This window comes from Prionailurus viverrinus, chromosome A1 (genome assembly GCF_022837055.1).
Source record: "Prionailurus viverrinus isolate Anna chromosome A1, UM_Priviv_1.0, whole genome shotgun sequence".
NCBI classification, from domain to species: domain Eukaryota; kingdom Metazoa; phylum Chordata; class Mammalia; order Carnivora; family Felidae; genus Prionailurus; species Prionailurus viverrinus.
Window position 1 is genome coordinate 133,714,163 of NC_062561.1, and position 14,008 is coordinate 133,728,170.

Consider the following 14,008-nt stretch of genomic DNA (forward strand, 5'->3'; position numbering starts at 1 on the left):
CAGTAGTGTTTATCACAACTGTGTAGAGAGGCACTGATGGTTCATAAGTATGTGTGGCATTTCCAAAAAGCAAACTATGATTTGCACTGGCAGATTTAGAAGATAAAATTAGAAGACACCCAGTGAAATTATAATTTTTTTTTATTACGTTTCTTTATTTTTGAGAGGCAGAGAGAGACAGCATGAGTGGGGGGAGGGGCAGAGAGAGTGGGGGACACAGAATCTGAAGCAGGCTCCAGACTTTGAGCTGTCAGCCCAGAGCCCGACACAGGGCTCCAACCCACAAACCATGAGATTATGACCTGAGCTGAAGTCGGACACTCAACCGACTGATCCACCCAGGCACCCCTGAAATTATAATTTTTAGATGAATGGTGAATAATTTTTTAATGTAAGTGTTTTATGCAATAAATGGGGCATACTTCTACTAAAAATTATTCATTATTTCCAGAAGTTCGAATTTCATCTGGCAATCCTAACTTGAAATAGAATAGAAAGTAGAGTGTGTTGCATGTGTCCATTGTTGCATGAAATATTTGTGTTAAGTGTCTCTGTGTGTACATACTGTATGGCAGTCCTTTGAAAAAGGCTTTTCTTTCAGTGGCCACTAGTAAAAATATTTTGAAAGCTAGTGCCATCCAAGCTTGTCTTATAAAGAAATCTGTGTATGGCTAAGGATAAAATATTAAAGATTGCATTTGTATGTTTATAAATTACTTCCCTAGGTTGTAATAAGGTGCTTTGTAAATTATTTTTTCCTTATATAGTTCTTTAGAAAATAATTTATCTTCCTTTTGTTATTTTGGAAAACTTGAAAGTCTAAGAGTAGTCTCTTTCTGTAATAAGTACTAGTAGGGTCTCAGTCTGAGGATTGAGGGGAAAAGAGAGGCTGTGAAAGTGCAAATAACTGAACCACTTAAGCATAACTTACCATTTTTAGAAGAATGCTCTTCTCAAATAGGGCTTATTCAGTGCCATCCTGATTAACAGTTTTTTGTTTGTTTTTCTAAACACTTTAACATTTTAAGAACAGTTGTAGGTTCACAGCAAAATCGAGATTTCTCATATACCTACACTGTTCCCACACATGCATAGCCTCCACCATTGTCAACATACTTTAGCAGAGTGGTGCTTACATTAAAACTGATGAACCTATGTTGAAAAATTATAATCACCCACAGTCCATAGTTTGCAGTATAGTTGTACATTTATGGGTTTGGACAAATGTATAATGAAAATGAATGTTTCCATGATTGTGGTATCATACAGAGTATTTTCATTGCCCTAAAAATTCTCTGTGCTCCATATAGTCTGTAGTTTTTTGGTATGGAAGTTAGAAGTGACCCATTTACCTACACTTCTGGTTGAATATATTTTATTTAAAATATATTTTATTTAAATAAATATATTGTATTTTAATGTATTATTGTGATTTTAGCATAATAGGATATTTGTTCCCTTATTTTTTTGTTTTCCCAAATCAGAACTGTGTTTTTGTTTTTTAGCTTTGTTTGTTTGTTTTTGTTTTTATGAGACAGGGAAAGAGAGAATTCCAAGCAGGCTCCATGCTGTCAGCACAGGGCCCAACTTGGGGCTTGATCTCACAGACCATGAGATCATAACCTGAGCTGAAATCAAAAGTTAGGTGCTTAACCGACTGAACCACGCAAGTGCCCCTATTTTGAATCATTTAAAATCATTGTACTTATTTGAATTTAATTTTCATAAACTTTCGTTTTGGAATAAGGATGTTTGAAATGCAAGTTTCAAACTTTAGCTTATTTAATAGCCACTTATTCTTTACTACTTTAACCAAGAATACATCCATATAATTGTTCTTATTAAGTGCATTTTGCTTAGGGCTGAAGTGTGAATATGTAAATGATTGAGTAGTTCAGTTGTGTTCAAATCTATGATAGCAGGAAACAATTAGAGATCTTTCTTGGTATTTATGTAGATACAATTCATTCAGTTTTAGTTACACTAATATTTTTTTGTATAAATGTTAATAAAATATTTAAGGAAACTTAAATAATCAAAAACTTTTCTTTCCTTGTTTCAATAGCAACTTTTTAACTGTCAGTCTCTACATAAACTGAGTTTGCCAGACAATGATTTAACAACATTACCAGCATCTATTGCAAATCTCATTAATCTCAGGGAACTGGATGTCAGCAAGAATGGTAAGATTTTCCCCCCCTGACTTAAGTGGGAACACGTTATTTTGTTAAGATTTCTATTGTGTGTTAACAAACAAAAATATAAAATTTAAAAGTATTATTGTATTAGCTTCTATATATATGTATAACTTACATATATGATAGCTTAAAGCACTATGGAGAATAAATGTAAAAAATTTTAAATGACCTTTTAATTAAAATGTTATGGATACATGCATGTACATATTTATATATCTTTACCTTTATATATTTATAAATATTCACTGTCCTTTTGTTTGTAATGATGAGAAACTACTAACAACTGTACTGTTCATTGTTCATGACACTGTTTGGTACAGTCATAGAGTGGAATCTAATGTAGCTCTATCAATATGGACATGGAATATTTACGGTATAGTCTTAACTGTTTAAAAAAATGTTGTGCAACATTAGAAATGAATTGAACATCTTTAAATCTTTATTGAGAGACCAGTTTTTGCCAATTACTTTATTAGGACCTAGGATTACATTTAATGATGAGAAATAAAAGGACATGGTGACTGTTCTCCTGCTGCATACAGTTTTGGTTTAGTACCGTTAGTTTGATATAGACTGAAAACATCAGGGAAAATACATTCCAAAATGTTAAGTGCTTATCTTGTCTGAGAGAGACAAGTAGATACTTGAAAATTTTAGAACGAGCATGTATTACATAATTACAAAAACAAATCACAAGACAGTAAATGTTAAATGGTCTGTCAAAAGATAAGACTTCAACGAACACTAAATACCAAGTCATATTCATATAATTCTTTGTAACATTTGGAGAAAATCTTTATAAACGAGGTCCAAAAGTTAGTGCAGTAGCACCAGTAAATGCCTAACAATCCTATTCCATAGCTCTTGGTTGCAGAGTTACTTTTTGTCTTGATGATATGAATATCCAGGAGTAATCTTTCCAACATATCAATTCCACGTTTTAGGACTCATTATGAAAACCACATTAGGACCGATTAAAAAGATCATCCTCTTTTCACAATTAACAGTTAACTTGGAATTAATTAACGATGGTGTCTACCCATTGCCATAAAAAAAATACTTAAAAGTCAATAAATACATTTACTGCATGCCTTGATATGCTAAGCCCTAATTATCTTAGTTGTGGGCATTCCATATCAAATAATTGTATATTTTGTAGGAAAATCATCAAATCTATACCTTTTTAAGGATTAAATCCTTTTTAAGGAGGTATAATATGTCCATATGCACTCTAGATTCAGGTTCAGGTTACAGTGGTTAGTGCTCTACTGGGTTTCAATTGTCAATAGCCAATAAATTTTAAGTTTAAAAGTTTTAATTTTTTTTATTTAATTTTTTTAAATGAAATTTATTGTCAGATTGGTTTCCATACAACACCCAGTGCTCATCCCAAAAAATGCTCTCTTCAATACCCATCACCCACCCTCCCCTCCCTCCCACCCCCCCCATCAACCCTCAGTTCTCAGTTTTTAAGAGTCTCTTATGCTTTGGCTCTCTCCCACTCTAACCTCTTTTTTTTTTTTTTCCTTCCCCTTCCCCATGGGTTTCTGTTAAGTTTCTCATGATCCACATAAAAAAGTTTTAATTTTTAAGATTGTTACTGAATCATTTAACTTTATGGTTAAATTTTTCTGTTATATGAAAAAAAATCTGTGTTTAAAAAAAATTTTTTTTTTTTAAATATTTATTTTTGAGAGAGACAGAGACAGGATGTGAGTGGGTTAGGGGCAGAGAGAGAGGGAGACAAAGAATCCAAAGCAGGCTCCAGGCTCTGAGCTGTCAGCACAGAGCCCGACGCAGGCCTCAAACTCACGAGCTGTGAGATCATGACCTGAGCCGAAGTCGGACACTCAACTGGCTGAGCCACCCAGGTGCCTCGAAAAAATCTGTTTTAAATAAAAATTTAGAATTTTTCCTTTAGATTGGATTCATTTATATCCTGTTTTTTTTTCAATTTATTTCAAAAATTTCGTAGTCAAAATAAAAGCCTACGTAAGAATTGACAGAACGCTCATGGTTTCACCCACCATTAGCATTTTGCCATATTTGCTTTCTTTCTTTTTTAAAAACACGAATTTTTGAATTTAATGTTCAAGGAAAAGATATATTGTTATATAAAATTTCTTTTTAGTAAACTTACTTAACATTTTAGGTTGCAGACATGAACTTTACCATTAAATACTGGAAGTAGCATTTCTCAAGAACTTGGAAATCCTTACATGTAACCATAATATCATTATCACTTTCAAGAAATTTGACATTACATTTTCCCTCTTTCCTAAAAATGCCCCTTTTAGCTATTTCCTCCCCCACCTCCAAAGTTAAAGATCTCATAGCGTTCAGTTTTGTCTCTTTGATCTTTTAAAATCAGGAATAGTTTGCCCATCTTTTTGTGTTTTTCATGACGTTGCCATTTTGAAGAGTTTAGGTCAGTTGGTTTTTAATTTGTGTGACTTTTCCCATCATGGTTATATTTAGGTTAAATAGATTTCCTCAGCTTGAAACTTCTCTTTAAGGGCAGTTTGAAATTAGTTTCAATTCCTCGTGCTTAGTAGAATGACAAGTATTGCCTGATAAATTTCAAAGTAAATGAACTTAAATCCATTGCCTTTGTAGCTCTCCATATGCTGATAGTTAAGTCAGCTCCATAGTATTCTAGAATTGTGACAGTAGAAGTCATTAAATGTAACCTCCATCCTAAAGGGCTATGTTTTCTACTTTTTGATCTTTTTAAATGGGAGATGTTAAGGTATAAGGAAAGAGACCTGACTATTACTAATACAATTGTATGCACCTGGGAAAGGCTGGTAAATTGATGCCACAATCCTGGTATGCAAATATAGTTGGTTTGGGGCACCTGTGTGACTCAGTTGGTTAAGCGTCCGACTTCGGCTCAGATCATGCTCTTGTGGTCTCTGGGCTCAAGCCCCACGTGCTGAGCTATCACCACAGAGGCTGAACCTGCTTGGATTCTGTGTCTCCCTGTCTCTCTGCCCCTCCCCTGCTCTCTCACTCAAAATTAAATAAATGTTAAAAAAATTAAAAAAAAAAGAAAATATTACTTGGCTCAATAATGAACATATACCTCCTGAAAATGCATTAACCCCAGGTTTATTACTCTGAATTGAGAATGGTGTGATTATGGTCCTGCAGAGTCCTTAAATCAATATTTAATTTAACTTAATATAATTTAATTTAATCCTATTTTATTTTATGTTATTTTAAAATGTTTTTTTATTATTTATTTTTGAGAGAGACAGATGATGAGTGGGGAGAGTCAGGAAGAGAGGGAGACACAGAATCTGAAGAAGCTCCGGGCTCTGAACTGTCAGCACAGAGCCCAACACAGGGCTCAAACTCACAAACTGTGGGATCATGACATGAGCCAAAGTTGGACACTTAATGGACTGAGCCACCCAGGTGCCCCTTAAATCAGTGTTTTAGACTTTTGTGCAACTTTTAAAAGTAATGTGTTTGAGTTATGGCAACCCATTGGACTGTAGTCTTTCTCTCTCTCTCTTTTAATGTTTATTTATTTATTTTGAGAGAAACAGGGAGGGGCAGAGAGAACAAGAGAGAATCCCATGCAGGCTCCATGCTGTCAGTGCAGAGCCTGACACGGGGCCTGATCCCACAAACTGCTAGATCATGACCTAAGCTGAAATTGGATGTTCAACCAAGTGAGCCACCCAGGCACCCCCCCTTTCTTTTTTTCAGCCGTTTCTTGCTGCTTATATTGAAAACCTGTTTTATACAATTCCATCATCTTGTGAGTGTTCTTTTAATGAGTAAAGTCATGTGACTTTATGAATCTTCCTTTTATGACTAAAGTTTTGGTTTATTGTTAGCTTTTTAAAGAAAGAAAAAGCTCACCAAGCTGCTATCCCAAGTCATTGCAAACAGCAACTAGTGTTCGAGAAGTTCTTATCTCTTGTGTTCAAATGGCCTTTCCTTCTTGAGAAGACTAATGGTGATGATGATTAAAATATTCTGCCAGAGTAATTGATTGAGGATGCTGGTTGGGAAGGGGAGATAAAAGAAATGAAGACTGCCTACTTGTTAATTCATCTGTTTGAGCACATGGAATAGAAAGCCAGAAAATTGTAAGAAAACCAGAGAAACCAGAAAGAGTAGTTCAGATCTTTCTGATACGGGAATGCTAGAGAGGTTAAATAAGGCCTTTCTTTTTAATTGAGTCCAAAAGCCCAGGAAGAATGAATTGAAAGTTCATGGTGAAAACAGAAAGAAGTTCATTGAACCTGAGAAAATATGATTGGGGACCAACTGCTGGCAAAGGCTCTTCACTTTAAGTTCAGAGAAGTTAAATTGATGATGAGGAAAATTACAGATGTCTTGGGAAGTCATTTTAAGATAAAAAAAGAAGAAAAACCATGTGTTAAACTAACCTGGAACTTAAAAATATTTAGACCAGTGATCACTTGTCATTGCCAAGTATGTTAATGATGTAGACTATAACTGGGGGTGCACTCACTGTGCCTTACCATGGGCGGCCTTATCACTCATGTTATATACCTTGTCAAATCATACATCTATTATCCCTTGATCGGTATAATTATTTGAGTTTGCAGTTCCTGGTTTTGACTGTTTTGAATGGAACTCCCTATTATATTCTGTGCTATTTAGTACCATAGCATTTCAAGTGCAGTAACATTAAGGAGCTACTATTAACTTATATTCTGTAATTAGGACATTGGAATATTGATGCCCTTTCAGCAGAGATCACCAGAAACTCACCTATGGTTGAACAGTTTGGGTTTATTACTTGATGCAGTGAGTAAAAACCCATACTGTGGGAATCTAAGTGGTGTCTCAAGGTATTAAAAATAAAGACTTATTACAGGATTTGAGCTTTTGTTTGGTGATTTGGGGGAGGGTTTAGAATATGAGGTTTTACTCTGGACACAATGCTGTCAAGAAGTAGAGGTAGCTCTATAATTGGGAATTAGAATAAATCTTACCTGTTAGGGAGGGCATATTACAGCAAGGCTAAAATTGTAATTGATAAAGAAACAGCAGTCACTCAACAGTTGGGAGAAGGGGTTGTTTGATATTTTGTGTTTTGGACGATGTTCATATTTGTTCAGATGTAATTACATTTGATTGTGTTTGTTCAGACATGATGATGGTTGACCCTTGAACGATGTAGGAGTTAGGAGCACCAACCCTGTACACTGTTGAAAATCTGTGTATAACTTTTGGTTCCCTTCAAACTTAACTATGCTAGTAGTCTACTGTTGACAAGAAGCCTTACCCCTAACATATATTATGTATGTATAATAAACATAACATGCAACATATTTTGTATATGTCTTATATAATGTATTATTACAATAAAGTTAGTGGAAAAATGTTATTAAGAAAGTCATAAGAGAAAACACATTTACAGTACTGTAAGAAACATCCTTGTATAAGTGTACCTGCACCATTCAAACCCATGTTGTTTGAAGGTTAACTGTACAAATTTGCTGTTGTCTTGATCTTTCATGGTCATAGAGTGTCCTGGTCTGATGTTGATACTCTTTGAAATTACTTAGTTTAACAAGAGAATACCAAGACCTCTCTTTGAATGCCAAGTAGATGGTTCATAGTAAAACACAGGACTAGCTCATAGTACCAGGCCAGCTCCTAGATGTCAGGAGGTATATGCTCTGTCCCAGCAGTAGAGAAAGAGTTCTTCTGTAACGAAGCAATAGTAAGATAAAGAGGACAGCCACATTTTGTAACATCTAATCTAGTGTTTTCCATTTACTAAGTTTGAGCAACAGAGTCAAATTCTTATAAAAAGGGTATATGACAAAGAAGGAGCAGTATTCAATTGGAAATGAAAAAGGAACAGATATTTGAAATTGTTAGAGAATTAAGAAGTAACTCATGATAAAATTCAGGTTCTGCATACTTTAAGGATAAAATGAGCCATCTTTGAAGACTGGCTAACATAAGCTTTGAGAGTAGGCCTCCTTGAGACAGTGACATGAGCAAGGACTTGAAAAGTTAGCCATGTAGGTATCTAAGGTAAGAAGTACCAGAAAGGGAACAGCCAGTGTAAAGTTGGTAAGGTGCAAGTGTCCATAATATGTATGGGAAACAGAAGGCCAGGGTAACTAAAAGATAGTAAGCAAGATGGGAGAGCGAGAAGAGTAGTGGTCAGAGAGTGAGAGCCTTGTAGGTAATAGTATGTTCTTTGACATTTACTCTCAGTGATATGGAATCATTTGGAAAGCTTTGAGCAGATCAATCAGAGCATGATCTGATTTGTATTTTAAAGATTTATGCTGGTCATGTGTGGAAACATTGTGGGTACAAGGGTGAAAAGTAACCAGTTGGGATGTTATCTCTGATGATAGTGATAGAAGCAGTGAAATGTGGACAGACTCTAGATGTCTTGAAGGTTGAGTCGACAAGATTTTAAGATGGGTTGCATGTAGAACCCAAGGTAAGAGGTAAAGATGACCTCAGTGGTATTGATCTATGCAAGTGGAAGGATAGAGGTGCTGACAGTCGAAAAGGGGTCATCTGTGGGAGTTGCAGTTTTTAGTGGAAAAAATCAGGTCATTTTTGGACACGTTTTATTTGAAATAAGATACCTAGTTATTCACAGGGGTCAGGAGTTCTCAGTCAAGAGGGAACTGTGCTAGCTCTTCATATATGGGAGTTGTCAGCACAGAGATGGTATATACAGCTGGATATTGGAAATAGTAGCCAAGGCCTTGTGTGTGAAAGACAAGAAACCCAAAGAATGAGCCCTGGGGGGGCAACCCACCATTAAGAGACCTAGAAGAAGAGAGGAAAGGTGCAAAAGATCCTGCGAAGGAAGACTCCTGAGGAAGGAAATAAACTGGTGGGGTGAAAACTTCTTTTTTTTTTTTTGGCTCAGTTTTAGCTTCTCAAGAAAAGGGACCTTGTCTTGGTATCTACAGTCTTTAGCATAGTGTCTTACACTGTGTGCAGTTGGTACCTATTTGCTGAATAATACAAAGTATAGGTAATTTCACTGTGGCCCATGTTTTGTTTGAGATACCTAAGCAGTATGTAGAAGGCATTTGAAAATTCTTTTTTGAAGTTAAGGAGAGGGCAGGGTACCAGAGATACAGATTTGGAACCTGTAGGGATTGAAGTCATAGTAAATGCAGTGCTAGCAATTTATACAAGTAGAAAAGTATTTCAAAAGTAATTCAAAAGTATTTCAAAAGTAATTGTTTATGGAAAAATTATTACTATGTATCTGAAAGCTGAAGATGATTTAGAATTACTAATTTCATAGATAAGGATTGGTTACTTTTTATAAACCTCAAGCTATGGAATAAAGTACTTTAAATTTTTAAAAATATAAAATATATGTTTATTTGTGGAAGATGATAAAAACATTACTTTTCCATGAAATATTAAAATTATAGAAATCTAATATAGAACTCTTGAAATTATTCTTTCTCCACATAAAAGTTTAGATCAGTAAAACATACCAAACTAATTGGTCTTTTTTTCTCCTTAGTAGACTTGATCATGTACTAAAAATATTATAGCTCTTGGATAATATCTTTTATATAGACAGTTTCATGACACTTTAAGGACTTAAAAAGGCCAAAGAAATGAGATATTTAGCTAAGTTTTCAAATGAAGTGGGTGCTAATGAAAACTGTGGAATGCCCTTCCCCTGCCACTCCTCTAAATGTGGAATGTTTTATTTTAAAAATAAGTATTTGGGGGCGCCTGGGTGGCGCAGTCGGTTAAGCGTCCGACTTCAGCCAGGTCACGATCTCGCGGTCTGTGAGTTCGAGCCCCGCGTCAGGCTCTGGGCTGATGGCTCAGAGCCTGGAGCCTGTTTCCGATTCTGTGTCTCCCTCTCTCTCTGCCCCTCCCCCGTTCATGCTCTGTCTCTCTCTGTCCCAAAAAATAAATAAATGTTTAAAAAAATTTTTTAAAAATAAGTATTTGATAAGAATAATAAAAAAAAGTATCCCCCAAGTGGGATGCTCTGCAGATACTCAAAGTTACTTCAGTATTTGAAAATGAATTCGTATAATTCACCACATCAAGAGCCATGTAATTAACTCAGTAATTGCATTCCTTGGTGTTTACAGAAGAGAAATGTATGTTTATGGAGTGAATTGTTTTAACAGATGTTCATTGCACCTTTTTCCTAATATTCCAAACCCTTTGTCTTTTTTGCCCTTTTCTTCCGTGTCTCCCACTTCTGGCCCCTGAACACCGCATCTACCTTGGAAACCCTGCTGCCACCCCCATACAATTTTTTTTTTGAAAATTTTATTTTTTATATTATTTTTTAAATTTACATCCAAGTTAGTTAGCATATAGTCAATTTTTTTTTTTAATGTTTGTTTATTTTTGAGAGCAAGAGCAAGAGCTAGCACTGCAAGTTGGGGAGGGGCAGAGAGAGAGGGAGACCGAGGATCTGAAGTGGACTCTGTGCTGACTTTAGCACTGAACCATGAGATCATGACCTGAGCCAAAGTCCGACGCTTAACCAACTGAGCCACCCAGGCACCCCCAAGTTTTTTAAAGTATAAAGTCATTTTAGCAAAGGGGTACTGTTTTAATCTATTAAAGTGTTTTTAATGTGTCCTCAACAGAATTACCACTTGAGACAAATTATTTGTCTCACATTATTTAAAGGACTGATAAGAATTTAACTCCTAAAGAACATGATTCAGTAACCTTAAATATTTTGTTGTTGTTGTTGCTTGAGAGAGAGAGAGAGAGAGTGAGCTCAAGCCAGGAGGCGCAGAGGGAGAGGGACAGAAAGATTCTCAGTACAGAGCCCAGACTCGGGGCTCAATGTCAGGACTGTGGGATCGGGACCTGAGCCAAAATCAACCTGAGCCAAAATTCAGGAGTTGGACGCCCAACTCTCTGAACCACCCAGGTACTCCTTACATATTTTGTATGTAAATGAATGAGAGAAAAGAAGGAAGAAAATTAGTGTAAAAAAATAGGGATGTTATGGGTAGTAAGTCAAATTTAGCAAATGTTTGTTGTGCAAAAAGGTAAAATATACTAAATAGTTATAAGTGCTTTGAATAGAAAATCTAAGCAACGTGAATAAAACCTCTTAGCAGTAACGGAAGAAACACAGATACTTTTAATTCATTGTATACATACACTAAAATGTATAATTGAGGTGTTAAATTTCTAGGTAAAAGGGATGCTTTGTAGATCAGTATTTCCAATTTGTGACTTCAAATAGGGTTAAGTTTTTATTTAACCATTAAGAAAATTCTTGTCCCCCATTACCTCCAAAAGCAACATCTCTCACATTCTTATTGCTACCATTTTATTAAAAAGTAAGTTTTCACTCAAAAGAAAAAGAGTGAATAGTATAAAGCCACTAAATTTTAAAACTTAGATGAAATGAAAAATAAATTTCCAGAATCAACTCAAGAAGCAGAAAACTTGAAAAGACCAGTGAATACAGTATTAAATTGGGTAGTCAGAAAAACCACCAAGCCTACTTTTAAGAGCAAGTTTGACTAAACCTTCATGGAATTTGGATAATCACTTATTTATAAAAAAACTATGTAGATTAGGGTAATGGGGGAAAGTAAAAAACTCTATAAGGGTAAAATATACTTTCATAACAAAACTAGATAAAGACTGTTTGGGGCACCTGGGTGGCTCAGTTGGTAAGTATCGAACTCTTGATCTTGGCTCAGGTCTTCATCTCGGGGTTATGAGTTCAAGCCCCACATTGGGCTCCATGCTGGGCATGAAGCCTACATATGTAACGTACATGCATACATAACAAAAGTATTAAAAAAAAATGGACCATTTACATTGCAATGCTGGAAATCCTATGCTGGGATGACAGGAATCACTCTGCCATAGATCTCATCCTCCATCAGGCTAGCCCAAGTGATCACAGCCGTGTTCTCACAGAGCAATGAGTCTGAGAGGTAGTGGAAATTATCCAGAACTTATTTAAACCCTTGATTTCATCCACTCTGTTAATGTTTTATAGTCAAAGCTGAACACATGGCTGAGCCCAGAATCAGGAATAGGGAAATTGTACTTAATATTTTGATGGAAAAAGTTGAAACACCACATTGTAGAGAGTGAGATAGGGAGCAAAATCCATCAATGCAATCAATCTATCACACATATCTAGAAATGAACTTTACAGAAAATGGGGTGTACAATCTAAATGGAAGAAAAGCATGAAACTATGGAATAGATCAGTAGAAGGATCTGAAAGAAAAGATTGTCTAGAAATATAACCATGAGAGAATTTGGAATATGACAGAGGTGCCTCTAGAAATCAATGGAATAAGGAAAACAACTATTTTGTAAGCATTAGAACAATGTTTTGTTTTGTTTTGAATGTTTGTTTATTTTTGAGAGAGTGAGTGGGGGATGGGGACTCAGGATCCGAAGCCAGCTCCTTGCTGCCAGCAGTGAGCCCAATGCAGGGCTCCAAGTCAAGAACCACGAAATCGTGACAGAAGCCAAAGTCTGTTGCTCAAATGACTGAGCCACCCAGGTGCATCTGGAACAATGTTTTTATATGAGAAATAGAACAAACAAAGGTATTCTTCATAGTATGTGCTAAAATAAATTGCAAAATGAATTAAGGCTAATAGTACAAGAAACAAGTTACGATTAACAGAAAATGTAGGAGAGTATTTTTATGACTTCGAGATAGAAAAGATAACTCGTTCAGGATATAAGAAGCATAGTAGTAAGGGAATGACATTTCAATATGACAAAATAGGTAAATAAAAACACATGACAATGTGTGAGAAAAACTTGCTGTACTAATATTTCTAAAGAATGGTTACAGTCGATAATGAAAAGATAATCCAGTAGAAAAATGTGTAGTAGACAAGGTGTTCAAGAAGAAAGAAAAAATGATCACTAAACACATGAAAAGGTATTGGGCATCATTAGAAAATACCTAGAAAGTATATTCAGTATCACTAGAAAATATCAAGAACATACCTAGCTTTAATTTAAATTTAAATTTATATTATTTCTGGTGAGGTTCAACCCCTTACATTGGCATTTAAAGATAATAGTGGATATCAACAAGAATATGTATAAATAGGGGCACCTGGGTGGCTTATTTGGTTAAGCACCCAACTCTTTTGATTTTGGCTCGGGTCATCATCTTGCAGTTTGTGAGTTTGAGCCCCGCTTCAGGCTCCACGATGGTGGCATGGAGCCTGCTTGGGTTCTTCTCTCTCTTCCTCTCTTTCTCTCTGCCCCTCCCCTCTTGTGCTTGCACAGGTGTTCTCTCTCTCTCTCTCTGTCTCTCTCTCAAAAATAAGTTAATGAACTTTAAAACAAAAATAGAATATGTATAGATGCCATGGTATGAAACTTGGCATTGCCACCCTGGAGAGGAGTTTGGAAGTATCTGGTGACATTGATAACTGCCATGTCCAATTCAAGTAGTAAAGAAAGAGAAAGCAAAGGTTCTCCCTTCAAAACCCAAGAGCTCACTTTACATTAGCCAATTTGACAATATATTAACAAAAACAGAAAAAAAAGAGCATGTATTTTTAGTGGTAGGCTGGTAAATAAACTTCTAAAGATAGATAAATACATGTTAGCCTGTTTGAAATTGTCTGTGTATTCTCAGTTTTGTTGATTTTTTTTTTCATTCTTTTTTTTCTCCCGTGTTTCAGATTGGCTAATTTTTGTTGCCATGACTTCTGGCTCACTGAAATTTTCTCCTACAGTGTCTAGTCTTTTTTTCTTTTTTAAAATATGTTTATTTTTGAGAGAGCGTGAGAGGGAGGGTGGGAGATGGGGGACAGAAGAGAGAGAGGGGGAGA

The 14,008-nt window shown here is 35.6% G+C and overlaps 1 protein-coding gene across 8 annotated transcripts in view; it reads left to right on the top strand.

Annotated features, from left to right (window-relative positions):
* The window catches only part of ERBIN (erbb2 interacting protein), a 133,578-nt gene that overhangs the window by 51,729 nt on the left and 67,841 nt on the right, over window positions 1-14,008 (top strand). For all 8 annotated transcript variants that reach the window (XM_047833840.1, XM_047833919.1, XM_047834082.1 and 5 more), the window contains exon 4: window positions 2,066-2,183. In XM_047833840.1, the coding sequence (XP_047689796.1) occupies window positions 2,066-2,183 (118 nt within the window). The remainder of the gene's footprint in view (window positions 1-2,065; window positions 2,184-14,008) is intronic.